Source organism: Athene cunicularia (genome assembly GCF_003259725.1).
Source record: "Athene cunicularia isolate RWA chromosome 6 unlocalized genomic scaffold, athCun1 chr6_part1, whole genome shotgun sequence".
NCBI lineage: Eukaryota > Metazoa > Chordata > Aves > Strigiformes > Strigidae > Athene > Athene cunicularia.
Genome location: NW_020799105.1, coordinates 6880995 through 6899764, shown reverse-complemented (window position 1 = coordinate 6899764; position 18770 = coordinate 6880995). Strand labels below are relative to the sequence as shown.

General features: G+C 36.3%; 1 protein-coding gene across 1 annotated transcript in view; it reads left to right on the top strand.

Annotated features, from left to right (window-relative positions):
- The first annotated feature begins 57 nt into the window (after positions 1-57).
- ERCC6 (ERCC excision repair 6, chromatin remodeling factor) overlaps positions 58-18770 on the top strand; it is a 49819-nt gene continuing 31106 nt past the window's right edge. Inside the window, exons 1-5 of the mRNA XM_026851376.1 lie at positions 58-319; positions 857-1290; positions 3797-3917; positions 6214-6322; positions 8153-8879. Of these exons, the coding sequence (XP_026707177.1) occupies positions 860-1290; positions 3797-3917; positions 6214-6322; positions 8153-8879 (1388 nt within the window). The 5' untranslated portion in view covers positions 58-319; positions 857-859. The remainder of the gene's footprint in view (positions 320-856; positions 1291-3796; positions 3918-6213; positions 6323-8152; positions 8880-18770) is intronic.

Here is an 18770-nt window from a genome sequence, read left to right as displayed (position 1 = left end):
GAGACAGGTGTAGGCGGGGGTGGCGGGGGCTCTCCGAGGGGAACGGGCCGGTGCGCGCGGTTATCATGGTGCCTGTTTGCAGGGCTAAACCCGCTGCCTGAGTGATTGGAGCTGATGGAAGAAAACCGTGAGCTGGGCCCGAGGTCCACGAGCTGCCGTGCTAGGAGAGGTACCTGACGAAGCCCACCTGCCTTATTAATGACCTCCTGTAGGTTAATATCACGTGTTTTATCCAGAAGGTGATAGAAAATACATTATTTCAGAAGGCAGTCTCACCCTGAAGGATCGAAACAATACTATCAGCTCCAGGCTTGCCTTGGTAAGTCCAGTGTTAGCTTCCTAACAGCTAAGACGGTTTATGTTCTACTTCACAGCTGAATTGTCAGACTAAAGCCTACAACCAACTGTTCTCAACAGTGCTTTCACTGGCAAGTCTTACCCTGTTTCAAAACCTTACATTTTTTTGCTTTGGATATGTTAAGTTGTGTATGCTTACATTATGTCATAAGTCTGGAGCATGAGCATTTACACACAAGATTGAGTTCACTCTCTGGCAAGGAGAGTAATTTTTACAGGTTGTTCTATTTGTCTTGATATCAGCATCTTCCAGGAGTATTCCATGTAGCAGTCTTTAAGAAGTTTTGGCCACTTTTTCCTTTTGATTGTGGAAATTAGTCTGGAGAGGCCTTTGAGGGGAGGACTTATGAAAGTAGGCTACTGGGTGTTTTGAAACAAGAATTTCTCATGAAGAGACATGCTTGTTGTTTTGCTTACTTTTATTTGGGCACGGTCTTCATGAGCAACTTTGTGTGTGCGAATGTTCTTATGATGTGGTGATTCTTTGTCCTTTGAGCAGAGGATGCCAACAGACAACAGCCACCTGCCAGACAGTACCCAAGAACAAGACCCTATTATTACTTCAAGCAATAATTGTCTGCATAATGCTGAGGAATTGGGAATTGAACAAGAAAATGGTGTTTATAGCAGTGACCTGGGTAACAGTATTAAAGTTCCCAACTCTGCCAGCCAGTCATCCACTTCCATGGCTGTTCCTTTGGAGGTGCCCAGAAGAGGACAACCCCTTTTACAGATCAACAGGCAGCAGATTCAGTCCATCTCATATAGTGCACAGGCTGCTGAGCTCAAAGGTTTAGGAGTTGATGTTTATGACCAGGATGTATTGGAGCAAGGAGTTCTTCAGCAAGTAGATAATGCAATTAATGAAGCTAATAACGCAACAAAAATAGCGGACGCAGAGAAGGAATATCAGTCTGTGCTGGATGACTTAAGGTAAATTGTCTCCTTTCTTTACTGTTGCTTTCTGTTACTGTCTAAAGAGGCTTGGTGTTGCGTGTTTTTAAAAGCTGGAAAATGAAAAGATGTTTTGAAAGCACTAGGTCACATGTACTCTTCTGAGTCACCCACCTTTTTTTAAAAGGAGAAAATATTTTTCACTTAAGAGTAATGCTTCATTGCTCTTATTTGACTAATTTGGTCATGCATCAAGGCAGTAGAGGACAGCACATCTCCTTTTTCTGCTTTGTCTCCTGTCTTACTAAGATGCATGTCTGTCTTCTGCGCAGTGGAGAAGTGCATTATATTCAAATCTATAGTCAGAAAAAGTGCCGCTTCTTCGATTCTGTATGCTTCGTGCAGTTACCTGCTTCTGGGTATGTGCCTTCTCTAACTGGAGTGACTCCCCATCATGAGTGTACTACAGCCAAAACAATCTTGTCACCAATGCTTGTATGAAGTAATGACACCTTAAAAGAAACAAATGCTTAGTTGACATGGTATATTGGCAGTAGAAGACTTTGAGGGATAGGAGCCACTAATCTTTAGATTTCTGATCTTAGATCTCCCTTACTGTTTCTGGTTTCATTGTAGAATTATTGTGTGAACTACTGCAGGTAAATAATTCTACCTCTGCATCTTGCATTGTATTGCATTAATGTTGGCTTTTAGTGCTCAAGAGTGCTGTAGGACTCTGTTACCTGTGTGAACTCTTGCATAGCTTTCTTGTTATGTATATGCTTAATTTTATGCACTTCATTAATTTTCCAGTTTGGGTGTGGAGATGAGAAATTAAGTAAGTTTGCAAAACTGGAACCTAATTTCAGATGTTATGTAGCAGAAGGACATAATGAGTAAAATGGTCATTGAGAGGAAGAATGGAGCAGTGTAACCACTGCAGTTAGATTATGCGGTTTTTGAAAGAGTGGTGCGTGGCACAGTTGTTATTTTCCTGTTTTTCTTTAAGAGGCATCCTATGATTTTTCTAACCTCTATTTTCATCTTCCACTTGAAGTTGTAACATAACATTTACATGATGCGATGCAAATGGCTTATGCAGACCTCTAGAACCTCATCTGTATGAGATGTGATGTGCAAGTTTGAAAGTTTTGGAGAAAATTAGCGGAGATATAGCTGGCTTGTTGAGCAGAGGGACTGACAAAAGTAAAGACATATGAGTAGAGTGTAATAGAGTTGATTAAAGTCCTATAATACAGTGCATGTATGAGTAAAGGTAAAAATCAGTCAAGAATTGTTGAGTAGTTGGCACCACTTCATGGTGGGAGCTGCATGGTTCTATAATATACACACAAATTTAAGGGGAAGGAGAATAAAAAATGGTTGAAGTTAAATCCTGTTTAAATCCCACAGTCCTGTTAAATAAAGCTTTGTGGAAGAGGACAGTAGCAGTATATGTCAAGAGACCCTAGGGCCAAAGAAGCAAGATCCAAAAGGTAGGAGATGTGCAAGAGGATGGTATACTTCAAAGCAACAAAACAGAAAAGTGAGAAAGGGGATGGGATGGTTCAAAAGTGTTGAAAGAGAATGGAGAAGTGAAGATGTCAGTGATAGCTCAGGAGAGCAGGTAGAATATGTTTCCTACGAGAGCAGTGGTAGAATCCAGATGAGAATTGGAGAGAAACGTAGCCCAACAGTTTCTTCCCTGACAACTGAGGAGATTTATGTAGTGCTTTTCTTTGCATATGAGGGGAGAAACAGCTGCAGGTGGTGTAAAGAGTTTTCTTTGATGTTTTTTGTAATGCTTTGAGATGCTAATTTGTGTATCCTTACAAAATATTCTGTTATTTGAATCAACAAACTTAGATTTGTTGCTTCTGATGCTGGAGCAGTGCCTACTTCCTTGTAAATTAATTCTACAGCAGAAACAGATGGTACTAGGTTATAGTATATGGTTCAGCCTGAATTTCATATTGCATATGGAAACATGAAAAATGGCAGTGTAAGAGTAAGGAAGGTTTAATGTTGATGTGCTGTTGATTCTTTGAGCTAGTCTGCCTTCCTGATCTGTATTTGTATCTCGTAATCTAGTCTTTGTGTAAAAAGGACATTGTAAATGTAAAAGAAATAGGCTTCCTTATATAATGGCATCAAACTATTAAAAGAGTTTTAGAGGATGAAAACATGGGATTTCCCGTTTAGATTTTTGTTTTGCATTTTACCTTGAATAATAAAAGCAACTACTATTACTTATTATCATCAGACTTGTAACTTTTGAGTCCTAAATATTGCAACAGGTTAGTTCAATTTCCTCCCCCTTGAAATTTTAGTATTAACAAAATTGTGTTTAAAAATATTTTATGATGCACAACTTCTTAAAGTGTTTAGTATTTGCAGTGTTGTTTAAATATAAGATGCTTATTTAGAAACTTACCTTTAGTCCTTTATAAATCTTTACCTTAAATCTCCTGGAATTTCTAAATTGTCTGAATTGAGAGTGTGCTGTTTTTCTTTCTAGAGTTGACTTGCAATCTTGCTTTTTCAGATCATGTACAACATCTCTGAAACAAATAGATAAAATTATTGAACAACTTTCACCTCAAGCTGCCAACAGCAAAGATATAAACAGAAAACTAGATTCTGTAAAACGGCAAAAATACAACAAGGTGATTGGATTACATTAATTTCCTGCTGACAATACTTAGGTTCTACTTTGGTTTAAGGTTTGGATTATGTGTTCAATTGCTGTTCCTTCCCTTTTTAAAGGGTTTAATTTTCTGTTAAAAAAACATAAATAACTAATTCAAAGATGTGAGAACTGAATTTTTATTTTTTTCATTGTAAGCTTCAGGACCTGCTTGGAAGACTGATTTGCATTAATTTAATTAAATCCCTCCCAGTAGCATTTGGAGAATTAGCAAAGCTTTGTTAGGTCATGATTCAATAGTTGACCTAAATCTCAGCTCTCCTGGTCTTCATCCACTACTACCTTCCTTTCCTTACTGTCTGTATCTTTCTTGTACTCAGTACATATCATTCCATTCTGTGAGCCATTTGAACTCATTGACTTGGCAAAAACTGCTCCAGCTTTTTTCTGCCAGCATAGTACATTAAAGAAGTTTGTAGAGCAATCAAGCAGGCATCAGGGTGGTATAAACAGTAGACCTCTACAGCTGTGAATAGGAAGGAGATTTGAAAAAAGGGAAACTTCCCCTGCTCAGGAATGTAGTAGCACTTTGATCCACTCGCTGTCTATGGAAATTCACCATCATGTTTTCTCTAATGGTAACCCTGACTGAAAAACTTACTGTCCTTTTGCCTTCAGACATTTCTTCCCAATCTCAAGCTATTTGCCACTGACTTGGTTGTTTGGTTTTTAACTTTGATCATTTCAGCAACTTGGATAACACTGTGCTCACAATCTGGCCAATTAAGAGAGTGAGGGGCACAATACTGAGCCACGGCACAGGACTAAGAACAAGTAGCTGGAAGTAGTGGGAAGAAATGCATTAAACCAGTTTTACCACTGAATAGTGATCATGTAATTGGACACTATTTTGCTTGGTTTCATATTATTTGAAGTAATTTACACAAGCGTTAGTTGCAGAGAAGGTTCAGACCTCATTGAGAGTTCATTGTTACCCATCTCTAACAGTCCTTGAAGTGTAAGAATAAAACCCTTTATGAAAACTGTAATCTATAAAAGTGGTCCGAATAACTTCAAGAGTGTTTTGGAGGCTATTTAGAGGCAGGCAGTGTATTTAAAGCTGGTGTTAAGCTACTTTTTACGTGGAGAAGTGCCTTTTTGTACTCTTCATTTTGCAGTATTTTTTAAAAAATGGTGAAAGATGACTGAAATTCTTCTGTTATTGAGACAAATGGGAAATTAATGACTGGTACAGGACAGCTACTTCCTTAGAGTTGTCATACAGGGAGTTTTTATGATACAGAGTTCTCTGGTAGCAAGGATAATAGGGCATGCACAGAAGATAAGGTGTTGTACCATATGTGAATATGCTTATCCTTTGTGGTTTGAAAAGTTCTACATGAAGTCTAGTGAACCATTCTTCACCAAAAAGAAAAAAAAATTTGCTCATTTTGTCATGAACTTTATATTTAATTAAGTATGTGCCTCTCTATGTAAGGAAATATTTCCAAAGAATGGAGTTACAAATGGGGAAGGTTATGTTGCCTATGTCTTTGTTTAACTGGTTGGAATTTCGTGTTTCATAAATGAAAATTAGCAACACCAAGGAATTGCATCACTGATAAATATACAGTTGAGTATATTACAGTCAGATAAAAGGTGTAATGGAAGACCTAGTAATGAATTATACTTGTTATAGCATCTGTAGTGTTGATTTTTTCACTTTTTAAAGTCATTTCAGTTTGTAGTTTTTGCCATTAAATTAGGTGTGACCACTACTGAATTAACTGTGTACCAATATATATTAGGATGATGGACTGATTTACCATTTCAGTTTCTTTCTAACAAAACATTCCAAAACTTCTGGGATGATAAATAAATCTTATAGCTGCTTTCAGTGGCTTGCTAACCATTAACCTAGTCTTGCAAATCATGAAAAAAATCTTTTGGTGCTCTCTGCGCATCTCACTAATCCGGTCTTCCTTCACCTAGAATCAACATATTCATAAAATTATCTGAAAATATGTACATAGAAATGCATAATGTGCATGTGAAATTTGTGTGTATAAACAGTTTGATCTTACTGTACATATTGTAAGATGATTGTATGCACAAAATTGTATGTGTTCTGTGGGTTGGAGCCCTACAGATACCGTAGTGACACTTTTTTTGTTTCAAATGCAATACTATGAACACTTGAATATGAGATTTTGATGGAAAATACTACAAATATAGTAATTTAAGTCTTGCTTAAAAGGATAGTAAGTTTATGAACCAGTTTAAAAACTAAATTATGCATCTATTTGTTATTCAAGGAACAACAGCTGAAGAAGATCAAAGCAAAACAAAAGCGTCTCCAAGCAATTCTTGGTGGAACAGAGATTCTTGATAAAGTGAATGAGATTGAATTTGAGGAAGATGAAGGTATGGGAGATGGCTATGAAAATTCTGTTATGCTTTGATGTAATGCCTTTTTTTGTTTGCAAGGTCCTCGCCAGTAAGTAAATAAATTTCAGTGGTTTGCTTTCAGAGGAAGGATTAAGAACACTTACTCTCTGCACCTGCAGAATTGCAGATCTTGTCATATTCATGTGGGAAGTTTTAAAAAATGAATGTTAATCCATGTTCAGCTCAGTAGGGATGGCTGAGGCACATTAGAGTATTGGGCTTAATAAATTGGAAATCCTAACATTTTTTCACAGCTAATTTGATAAAGATGACTAACATCATGACTGAATTACATTTTATATGCTGGGTGCTATCAATCAGCATTAACGAAATTGTTTTTTCTTACTGTTGGGAAGTATCACTAGAAATAGAAGGAAAGAGTGTTTGTTTTCCAGGCTACACTGTGATTTTAATAAATAAATAAGGCTTCTTTTAAAGCAGGATATTTGTCCTCTCAGTGTTTCATGAAGTGTTCTTTCTCACTACTGTCTGCAAACCGATCTTAGATTTTGTAACTCCAGCTTGGCTGTGTTGTGGCCACAATCACTAATCTGTAGGGCAAGTTTGGACCCTATTGACATCTGTATGTCACTTTTGGGTTGTATTGTTGTTTGCAGAGGTGTAAACTCTTTTTGCTATTTGTCTGTTGTAGATGGGGCTAGAGATCTCACAGAGCTCATGTTTCTCTTCTGATTCAACAAAACTTAAAGGGGTCAAAACCTTAGTAAATGTTTCCTAGTAAGAAAAGCATCTTTAATCCTTTTTCTTTGAATTAGTCCATGCAGTAAAACTCAGGTGCCCAAGTGTGATGAAATGTAACTAGGAAGTGTATGGAGCCCAAGACAGAAGAAATGGAGTTGAGCAATTCCAGTGGTCTGAGAAACCGAGGGGGTGGAGAGGGAGGAGTTTCATGCCTGATGCATCATTAACTCGTTAAACATGTTTTGGTGATAAATACAGTGCTTTAAATGGGATCATATACAATAGCATGCTGTGCTGGCAGTTCTGGTACAGCTATTTTGAAATTTTGGACCCTAATAATAGATTTCAGGCTGGAATTCCCTTTCACCTTCCTGAATTAAAAGCTTTTCCCCCTCTTTGGTTTCAAGCCAATTATAGTTGTTAATACATAGAGTAACGGTGTATGCAGTATAACTGAAGTGCTCTTTTATGGCAGCATGCTGTGAAGCTAGTCTGATTTTTAAAGTCATAATCCTACTATTAGTATTGTAGAGTAAGAAGATGGATTTTGTTTTCGTTTTTCTGAAGCATGTGAGAAGACAGGTTTTTGTAAGAATTGTGTCTATCCAGGTGTAGAAATGCCAAATTTCAAGCTTATGAGTAGGGCTGAGAAATAAATAATAAAATAGACATGAACGATGTTGCTGCATATGGGAACATAGTGGTTTCTTGCTCTGAACATGGTGACATGGGTTAATTTGACAGAATAGGGAGCACATTAGACTTCAGGTGCCACGGGGGACTGTAATTTTATGGTAGTTCTTGCTCCTGTATGTTGTTTCAGAAGCATTTGTGTTTTAATAGTGTATGTAACGTCTCCTATATTAAGTTTGAGAAGTAGTTTGAAGTAAAAGTTAGTCTGACCTTTTTAGCCTTCTGTTTTGTTGAGCTTTGCCTTTTTAAAATTTTTATGCGTCATGATAATTTGGACTTTAAGTTGTATATGAAAACTGAACTGAAAGCATATAAAGCCTGGGGGTAGGACCACTACAACACCTTTGTTCCTATGTTTGAGTTATTCAGAAGGGCTTAAAGGCATGCTGGATGTTCTGATTTTTGTTGTAGAACCTGGTCCATCATGTCTTGGCAGTATGCTTATGCCTGTTCAGGAAACAGAGTGGGAAGAGCTTATTCGTACTGGCCAGATGACTCCATTTGGAACTAAAATACCTCAGAAGCCAGAGAGAAAGACACCACGATTAATGCTAAATGAAGTATCTGATTTTGAGAAGTACTTAGCAGACCAAGCTAAGCTGTCATCTGAAAGAAAGAAGTTATCCGTTCACAAAGGAGCAAAGAAGAAAGCACAAGCCAAAAATGCTCAGTGCATAGCTCCCACGTCTACTACAAAGGAAAAAAGGGGTAAAGCCCTGTCAAAAACAGATAAGCGCTTAAAAAAACACATGAGAAAACTTCAGAAGCATGCCCTCCAGATTCAGTCAAAAGCAGAGATTCCAAGAGAAAAGAAATACCTTGAGGCCAAGAAGTTCAGCTGTGAACAGGAGGATGATAGTGGAGAGTCTGAGTATGTACCTGATGTGGAGCTCTTTGATCCAGAAGCAGCAGAGGAGGAGGAAGAGCAGACATCTTCTCATGCTGAAAATTATTCTGATTATGAACTCAAGAATTTGTCAAGAAAAAGAAAATATTTGGTGAAGAGAGATTTTAAAGAAGCTGAAGATGATGTTGACTTCTTTCCAAGCTCTGAGGAAGAAGAACATATACTGGGGAAGCGCAAAGTCAAGAGGTGGAGAGATGATGGAGATGAAGACTATTATAAACAGAGACTAAGGTTAGTAGTCCTAGACGTTCTTATTAGTAACTAACAAATTATGTTGAACATGCAAAGGGCAGTGTCTGTAATACGCTGCTAGGAACTGAAGTAAGGAAAATGAGAGTCAGAATGATCATAGCATTCCAAAAGGAATTGGACATACCTCTTAATTACAAAGACTTTGCTGTTAGACTTTTCTGATTATTACAGGCCCTTCAGTAGTAAGCTATTTGTGTATTGTGTATCAGTGTGTGTTTGTTTGCAACAACGTATTACTTGGCAGCTTTATATTTTAAAACTTTATACACAGTCCTGCTGTTGTATATAGATCTTAGACTTACCTTTAAAGAAAAAAAGATTGTCTTCTGCTCCTAGGCAAAATTACAGTGCAGACAATGCTCTCCCTCTTCAGAGGGGTGGCACTTTTCCACTGAGAAAGAAATCTTTGGCTTGGGATGGGGTGAGATGCCTAGTTTTCGGCTTTAAATAATTAACTGCTAGTCAAGAAGAAATAATTTAAATAAATTATAGTTACGTACTATTTTTGTAGAATATATTAGTTTATTGAAATCCAAGGCAATTACACATAGTTTATATGGCTAACAGGTTTATTTGAAAATCAATATTAAAAGGGTCTTTTGAATTTAAACTTGTAAAAAATTTACACTGGAAAGGACAATATATTATTTGATTATTAGCATGTGATATCTCTTGCATAACCTACATTAGAAAACATAAGTAATGAAGACTCTTGACTGTTAGTCAAGTCTAAGAAGAGCTGCTATGTTTGACAGTGACTTTCCTCTTTGTTCTTGATGAGAGTGAGGGTAACAACATCCTTATTTAAAGAGATAGTGACAGTGGTGGTAGCAGTGGTGTTTTCTGTTGCTATGATGACCTAAGGTTGTAAACTGAGTAAGGTTTATAAGGAGTATCTAGTATGTAAGGTGAGGAAACACAGCTAAGAACATGTTATTTTTGAAAATGGTAGCTGAAGTACCTTGTGCTAATCTGTGATTTCTGCAGTTTATACAACTTGAGTGTCGATGATATTTCTGTAGCTACAGTGTGCTGTTGAGATGTTTTCACTACTGATAGCATAGCTCTTGAGCTCCTAACATTAAGACTGAGCAATGTTTCTGTTTTCACAACTGCCTGAAAAACATTTTGAAGGGGCAACAAAGTGACATGTAATTTGTTAGGCTGTTACAATGCTAACTAGACATGCCAGTGAAGAGACATTTCTGGACATAGGGGATTCAAAAGATCAAGATCAATAAAATGATGGTTTTGTTTTAGTTGTTCTGTAATGACTGACATATTGTCTCTTTTCTACTGTAAGGGTTGAGCTTCATAAAATGAACTTCAGCTTGTTGATAGCATGCTACTTTTAACTAATTACTTTTAGTGAATGTCCTTCAAGTAGTTTTATAGTCCTCTGGAAAATCATGGATTTCAACTTGAAAACAGCTGCAAGTAGAGTAAAAGGAAGAGTATGTATTAGAGCTGGCAGTGAAGTGATTAATGTAGTGATGAGGCCTAGCATGGGAACTTGGTTAGTATTTGGGAGACTTGAATTTTACACTTCTGTAGAAAAATAAAATCTTACTGATGTAAATGAAGCTGTGTCAGAGAAAGGGTCACGAAGTAGATGTATAAATACCATCTCTTCCTGTGGTGAGAGCCTGAGTTGCTGTGGAGAAAGAGATCACTTCTGATAGCAGAGGTACTTACAGTTGTAGAAGAATACTGGTATCAAAAGCTCAAGTAGGAAGAGCCCAACTTCACTTGCACATCCCAGGTTGCAGAGGCATATCAGGAACTGATAAGAGGCAATAGATTTGCAATCCCAGGATACTGCTTTTCAGATTTAAAGCAGTTTATTGCTCTCGAATAGAAGATTTTGGCAAGAGGCTAATCTGAACGATGTCCAAAGGGTCAAAAAAATATGTTTTTTATTGGATGCAGTAACAAAAATTAATTGTACTTAATTGGTAAAATATTTACTATTTTATTGAATAAAACTGTATTCTTCACATTTAAATTAGACCAATATTAAATCATTTTTAATTCAGTGTTTTCATCAAGAGTAATTTATTTTGATTGAAAGTTTTAATATGACTCACAGTTTAAATTCATTCAAACACGTTTTTTAATAACGTTAAGATTGTGACAATTTATCCTTAGCAAAGTCATATCATAGACTACATTTCTTTTGGTTACTAAAGTTACAATAAAAGCCTAAATGAATTTTAGAAATATCAATAACTGTAATTGCTACCAAAACACTACATCTCTTAAAAATTTCATAGCTACAGTTATTGTGGCTGTTAAGCTGCAGCTGTCCACATTGACGTTTTTATGCTGACACCCCCAGGTAATCTTCATTATGGGAAATGCCATGAGAAAATAAAATGTAGTGAATTAAGAAACATATTAAGAATGCTATAGAAGGGCTGTCATTTGCTTACATTTATGTCTTGTTTCATGTCAGTTTTATTTTTGAATGCAAACGAATGGGTAAGATTATGGTATATTTTACCCCTGAGAGAGGCAGAGGAAAACCCTTTAGGATTACTTTAGTCTTCTGAACATCTAGTCTTGTGCTTGGCACTGAATACAGTCCTACACTTTTAAAGATTGAAAATGAGTTTCCTTAGCATTAAAACTTTTCAGAGATGGGACTTGAAGAGATTGGTCTGTGTCAAGGGGAAACTACGATGATGTTGTTAAAGCATGATAATTAGCTAACTGCAGGACTGCAGATCTCTAGAACAAGAAACTGTTTTCTGAACAGGAGCTGTTGTTATCTGCAGTAAACAGGGCAGGCAGGAGAGCGTCTGGCTCTTTCCTTCTAAAGGCTACTTGCAGTTGGTTGGCCTAGTCACTCAAAATAAGATGTGATCAGTGGAACATGAAAAAGTAAAAGTTAGCTATACAGAATTCAGCTTGCACTCTCAGTAATTTCAGTTCTCTTTTTTTGCATGGGTTTTGTCTTTCTCTATTTACTAAGAGCCATGTGGCTGTGCAGACAGGCAGGGGAAAAGTCATCCATCTGTTCTGAAAAGGTTAACATCTAAGGTGAATCATGGCTTGCAAGAATAATGAACAGTAGCAAGGAACATCAGGGTTATGGAGAGTAAGGTAAATAAGTAGGATACTGTCAACAGCTAAAAAGTAAGTTCAAGATTCAGTGAAAAGTAGCATATCATCCTTCCCAGCTGTCCTTTATACTGGCTATTACCAGCTGAACCCAGAGGATTAGATAATCACTCTCTGGGATGGTGCTGAAGGTCTCAGAAATCTGATCCTCATCGACAGGTATGTTATCAGTGTATATTTTGTTGTAGTCAGCAGTGTCCATCTTGATCTAGAATCATTCAGAATTGGTGCTGGTGGAATCTTTACATGTTGCCTCCTGCCTGGTGGAATGGTCAGGTCGTGGCAGAGTCAGTTTCTTTAAATATTGTAGATGGATGAAAACGCACCTGTTCTCAGCTCCTTTTCCCTAGGATCACAAAATAATTCTTTTTAAAATGCAGATTAAATGCATAGGAAACCTCTTTTTGTTCTGAACAAGAAAACTGCACCATTTTCTTGTATTATTCTCAAGACACTGCAGATATGGAAACTGCAACTTAAGATTTTAAATTTTTTTTGCATATTAATCAAAGTTTTCTTTTGAATATATTAAAATGCAAAGCATAAGTATAACCAAGTAATTTTTACTGCCTATAGTATACATAGTTAATGTGTTTACATTATTGACATCACTAATACAGTATCTACATAAGGTAGTAGCTTGGAGTCAAAACAACAAAAAATTAGAGGTCTTATAGTCACTATGGCCATAGCAGTTGTCAGTATGTATCTGCCTGCTGCTTCAAGGAAGGAATTACATGCCGTGTTATATGGGAGATGTCATGATATGGGAGATATGTGTTTTCTTGTGTATTCTGTATAGTTTATGGAGTACAGTTGTTTGAATTCTTCAGTTGCTATCAAGTGCTCAGAGGCAAGGCTGGGAAAGCTACTTCTTTCTATGTATCCCAAGTAACGTTCCAGCAGCTGAGTAGCTTGAAGTTGTGAAGCAACTGAAGAAGCAGTTAATACAAAGAATAATAATAATAATAATTAAAAAAAAAAAATTGCTTAAAAATAAGTTGGTTTTATCTGATCAGTTTTCACGTGTTAGCTCTCTTTGAAGTATCTGAGTGACTGAATCTCTTGATGTTTCAGACTTATAAATTAAAAAAAGGATTAAATATTACCTTTCCTGAAAGATACTTTCTTAGAGCATCCTAACTGCTCTTTAAAATGACACAGCCAAGACACAAATGAAGATATATTTTGGCTCATTTGCTGAGTACACCTTTCATTCTAAGCTCAAGTGTGTGATTGTCTACATCAATCTTAATTTACTTATGGAGACTTGTGGTACTAAATGCATGTATTTCATCTGTTAGGATGTACCAATTAAATCTACCCATATAGACCATAAAAAGTTAGATCAGAAAAGTAATGCTCAATGCTTCAATTTAGCAAATTAGAATAATCTGTAAGGGATTCTTAGCAGTATAAAATAGAAAACATATTGTGCTTCACAAATGCAAACTATATTAGACACTCAGCTTGGTTCCTGATTGTTTGGTTTTTGTTTGTTTGTTTTTGTTTTTTTTTTTTAAATGTGCTCATTACTGTTTCGGATGCAGAATTTCTTTCTAGGGTATTGCAATAAGTGGGAAGCAGGCTTAGAATCTGAGAAAGATTTAATTGTATGATATATGGCTTTCATACTGCACTTTCAGGATAAAATTGTATTTATGTCAGTGACCATGGACAGCATAAAATAGATTTCTCAAAGGTCATGCTTTTATTTTCAAGAGACCTTGGCGATATAGTAAAACCTGTATTTTCTGATTGTTTAAGCATACTAATGATGTTTAACTGAGGTGTGTAAGGAATGTATTGACCAAATAGTCAATATGTTACTGTGTAGTTTGGTCAAATATGAGCTACTGTTGTTTCTCCCTCCAAAGTTTGACTTCTGGGGAAAGGTACAAGACCAGACTGACCAACTGACTTAACTGATCTGGTCTAGCAAATAGTATTTGTCCATATTTACACTTTTTTAATAAAATAATGAAGTTTTAGAGTAGGATATCGTAATACAGTACCTTACAATAAGTTTGAGCCTTTCAAAAAATGAATAGCTTCCTCAAACTTTGACAGTTGTTAGGGGTAATAACAAACTTCTGCTTTTTCTTTGAACTGGTAACTGCGGGCAAGGAAACCTCCAGACCTTTGAAAGAGATATAGTACCAGAGCTGTCAATACTAGAGCAGGATGTAATTATACACTGCAGTAAAACAACATATGCAGTGTGTATGAAATAAACTTTTCTTTAGGAAAATTACATACAGGATTTATTAGTTCAAATTCTAGCTGTACATGTTTTCTAGGTATCTAATAATATTAAGAGAAATCTCAACATTGATCACACTTCTTGCAGACAATGTAAGAGTTATATTAAGGTGAAGTGCCTACATTCGTAGACAGCTACGAGCTAATCTCAAGAAACGTTTCTTCTTGGTTGTTTCTGGATCACTTTTTCTAATGTACACTAGAGGGCAATCTGTTTCTTCCCAGGGGAGACTGAAACTCCAGTGTGGCTAGTGGCAATTCATATTGGAATATAGAAGCATACTCTTGCACAAATTATTGCCCTGCTTGAGTTTAATATGGATTCTATACCTAGCTGTCACTTCAGAAGCTTTGTAATCTATAATTGTTTTGATTTTAGTGTGGTAGGTAGGACTTTTCTTCCTTGGTTTGAGTCTTGTCATAACCCAATCAGATAAAATAAGTTCTGTCATGTCTCAGTTTCGGTAATGACAACTGTCATCATTTGTCAGTTTGATTTTTTGATCTTTTTCTGGATCTCAGAATAATAATTGACCATCAGTGCCTGATAGCAGAATACTGTAGTACTGATCAAAACTAAATGCATTTTCATGCTGTGCCTCTAGAATGTATCATATTTGTCTGCTAGACTCCAGAGCATGAATGTTATTTTCCTAAATCAAACATTTAACAGATTGCTTGTCTAAGATGGAGATTTCCATTCCTGTGTTAGGATAGATTTGTAAAAGTACCTGTGGGGAAAGCTTTGACACATATATTTTTAGTTAGTTCTTTTTTTATTGCTTAACTGGATACATAATTTCTTATAATGAAATAAGAACAGTCCAATAATAAACATTAGCAACTCAATCAGTTTTTAATCAGAAAACTGAAGACTATCTTTATCCATCTTGTTTTTTTTTTTTTTCCACTGCATATGCTACTTTTCTCTCCATCATGATTTTTAAGATTCCTGACTTAAGAGATCAAAATATATTCTAATGAAGCTGGCTGTCTAAACCTGTCCAGCACTGTGTCTTAGTTTTTCAGTGTAGTTGGTTTTGGCAGTTATTGTAACTTGTGTATATTTGGAGATGGTGGTGTTATTTCCACTTAGCAAAACAATGCTACAGTTCTAAGCTTGTGACTAGTTTCATAAAGGCAGACTGTAAGTATTTTCTCAAAAGGTACTGGTAAAAAGCTGGTCTCGAAACCTGCCTTTAATTATCTTTGTTTCATGAGAAAGGATATATACTGTGTTGTATGTATATGAAGTGTTAAACTTCTTACCTGTTCTCTGGTTCCTAACCCAAGTTTTTTTAAAACAAATTTGCCACAAACAACAAGTTTCACTGAAGTAAATGCTCAGGAAAACAAGAGAAACTGTATTAATGCTGCCACTGGAGAAAACAGAGCTTGATCTTAAGTCTTAAATTATGAGTGTAGAAGATGATTTTGAATGAACTAACAGCAAGAGTCTCTCTTAGTTTTTTCATGGTATTTCATACCAGAGAAAGCAGAGTGGTGTCCTTAGGAAGACAGTCATTGGTTGAATTGCCCCCAGAACGGGTTATGTAGTTTAAAAAGTACAAGGGGGAACATTTGACCTTCATTGCCTGGTTATTTTTGTGTTTAACATAGAAAACTTGAATCAGATTTGATTTTAAACAGTTCTAGCTAACAGGATTTTTCTCTAGTGGAGAAGGCACTTCTCATACCAAGTTGGAAGGAGTTATGGTACATTGCACCATTGTGTCTGTTCTTAACATGACTAGATAGATAGCAGCCTGACTGAAGTCTTAAAGACTTGGAGCAACACTTGTGATGTTTTATGTCTTCTGGCTTGTTTGCCAGGTTGGAAGTGCAAAATGTCAGAGATACTAGCTCTCTTGTGGGCAGGTGTTTCAGAAAAATTTTAACAGTGACTTCTTACTCCCTCCTTTATGGCTAGTTAGGTCAGGATATAATGAAACTGTTTGTTACATTCCCATAGCTGATGATGTTGTCAGCTTTGGACCCGAAATTAACTAATATTTTTATGATTATGCTTCTTTCTCCTGATGGATAAAATTGGGCTAGTAGCTTTGAAAACATAAGGCTTTCAGCCCACAACTTTAAAGCACGCTGGATTGTGCATGGCAAGGCTGATAGATGCAGTTTATCTTCAAATGCTTAAAACCAATGCAGAGCTTTACAGAAAAATCAGGATAAATCATTTAAAAAATTTAATAAAAGAGGAAAATATTAATTTCCTCACACTTTTAAATAGTTCAGAAATCCTTTTTCCCCTGAATATGGGGTGTATTTTGAGGAAGGGGGTTGGTTGGGGTTCTTTGTTTATGTTTTAGAACTGTTATCCTGCCATAGTTTTGGCTGCTACAGAGGCAACCTAAGATAACAAAAAGCCGTTTGTATAATGGTTAAATAGTAAAACGTTACCAGGTCTATTCACTCACCTGTAATATTTGTCATTCAGAAATTGGAACTGTACTGAAAAGCTGTTGCATCCTGTTAGGTCCTCCTCCATCCAGCTGTTGCAAGACTGTTCTGGAGTGCATTCTCCAGGGTTTGTTCAATGTGGAGTTAAAAGACTGGTCATAGGAGTTTTCCAGCGTCTAGCTGGGGAGACTGTTGCTTAATGCCATAGATTTCAGTGCTTGGCAGCTTAACTCACTTTTGGCCACCATTTTCCATTTGCTTCTTTGCATCCCACTGCTACTATTTATAGTTCTCTGTAATCTGAACAATTTTAGTCTTCATGTTTTATATTTCAGATACTTTTAGACTATCAGGTCTTCTTCAGCCTTTTTATAAGATGAAATATGGCTGGGTTTGTGCTGCATCCAGAACAGTAACAAGGATGTTTTTCATTTGTCCTATAGCTTGCCAGTTTCTGTAGGGATTTTGTCAGTTTATACACCACATTCAATGTGCCTGCAGTGAATGGCACTTTCATGGGAGAATTCCAGCAAAACCCAGATTGTCAGTGAAGTGCTCTTGATAGATTAGTACATACTCAGCTAACAGTAGCATACACGTTACTATTACAGATAAATGTTTTGGGGTCACTAAAACACAGGTTCATAGTTCCCTTGGATGTTGAAGATCCTTTGGTGCTTTTTCAAAAGGGTGGGAATGATGGGACTGGAAGGTAATTCTTTAACCTGCCTAGAGACCAAATAAGATTAGGCTGCAGACCACAAATCACTTTGCAAATTCAAAACCTCAGAAAAATCATTCTCTTAATAATGACTGCTTAACCGATTTAGAGCATGTCACTCTAAAGATGATGATGTTTCCAACTGAGTCTTCTGTATAAGATTATATGCTGCTGCACATTTCTCTAGGTGAAGGAAGTTATTTAAATACTTGATTAAATTTAAAAAATGGCTTTGCAATACCTAAGCTTTATTGATATTTCTAAAATTCATTTAGGCTTTTATTGTAACTTTAGTAACCAAAAGAAATGTAGTCTATGATATGACTTTGCTAAGGATAAATTGTCACAATCTTAACGTTATTAAAAAACGTGTTTGAATGAATTTAAACTGTGAGTCATATTAAAACTTTCAATCAAAATAAATTACTCTTGATGAAAACACTGAATTAAAAATGATTTAATATTGGTCTAATTTAAATGTGAAGAATACAGTTTTATTCAATAAAATAGTAAATATTTTACCAATTAAGTACAATTAATTTTTGTTACTGCATCCAATAAAAAACATATTTTTTTGACCCTTTGGACATCGTTCAGATTAGCCTCTTGCCAAAATCTTCTATTCGAGAGCAATAAACTGCTTTAAATCTGAAAAGCAGTATCCTGGGATTGCAAATCTATTGCCTCTTATCAGTTCCTGATATGCCTCTGCAACCTGGGATGTGCAAGTGAAGTTGGGCTCTTCCTACTTGAGCTTTTGATACCAGTATTCTTCTACAACTGTAAGTACCTCTGCTATCAGAAGTGATCTCTTTCTCCACAGCAACTCAGGCTCTCACCACAGGAAGAGATGGTATTTATACATCTACTTCGTGACCCTTTCTCTGACACAGCTTCATTTACATCAGTAAGATTTTATTTTTCTACAGAAGTGTAAAATTCAAGTCTCCCAAATACTAACCAAGTTCCCATGCTAGGCCTCATCACTACATTAATCACTTCACTGCCAGCTCTAATACATACTCTTCCTTTTACTCTACTTGCAGCTGTTTTCAAGTTGAAATCCATGATTTTCCAGAGGACTATAAAACTACTTGAAGGACATTCACTAAAAGTAATTAGTTAAAAGTAGCATGCTATCAACAAGCTGAAGTTCATTTTATGAAGCTCAACCCTTACAGTAGAAAAGAGACAATATGTCAGTCATTACAGAACAACTAAAACAAAACCATCATTTTATTGATCTTGATCTTTTGAATCCCCTATGTCCAGAAATGTCTCTTCACTGGCATGTCTAGTTAGCATTGTAACAGCCTAACAAATTACATGTCACTTTGTTGCCCCTT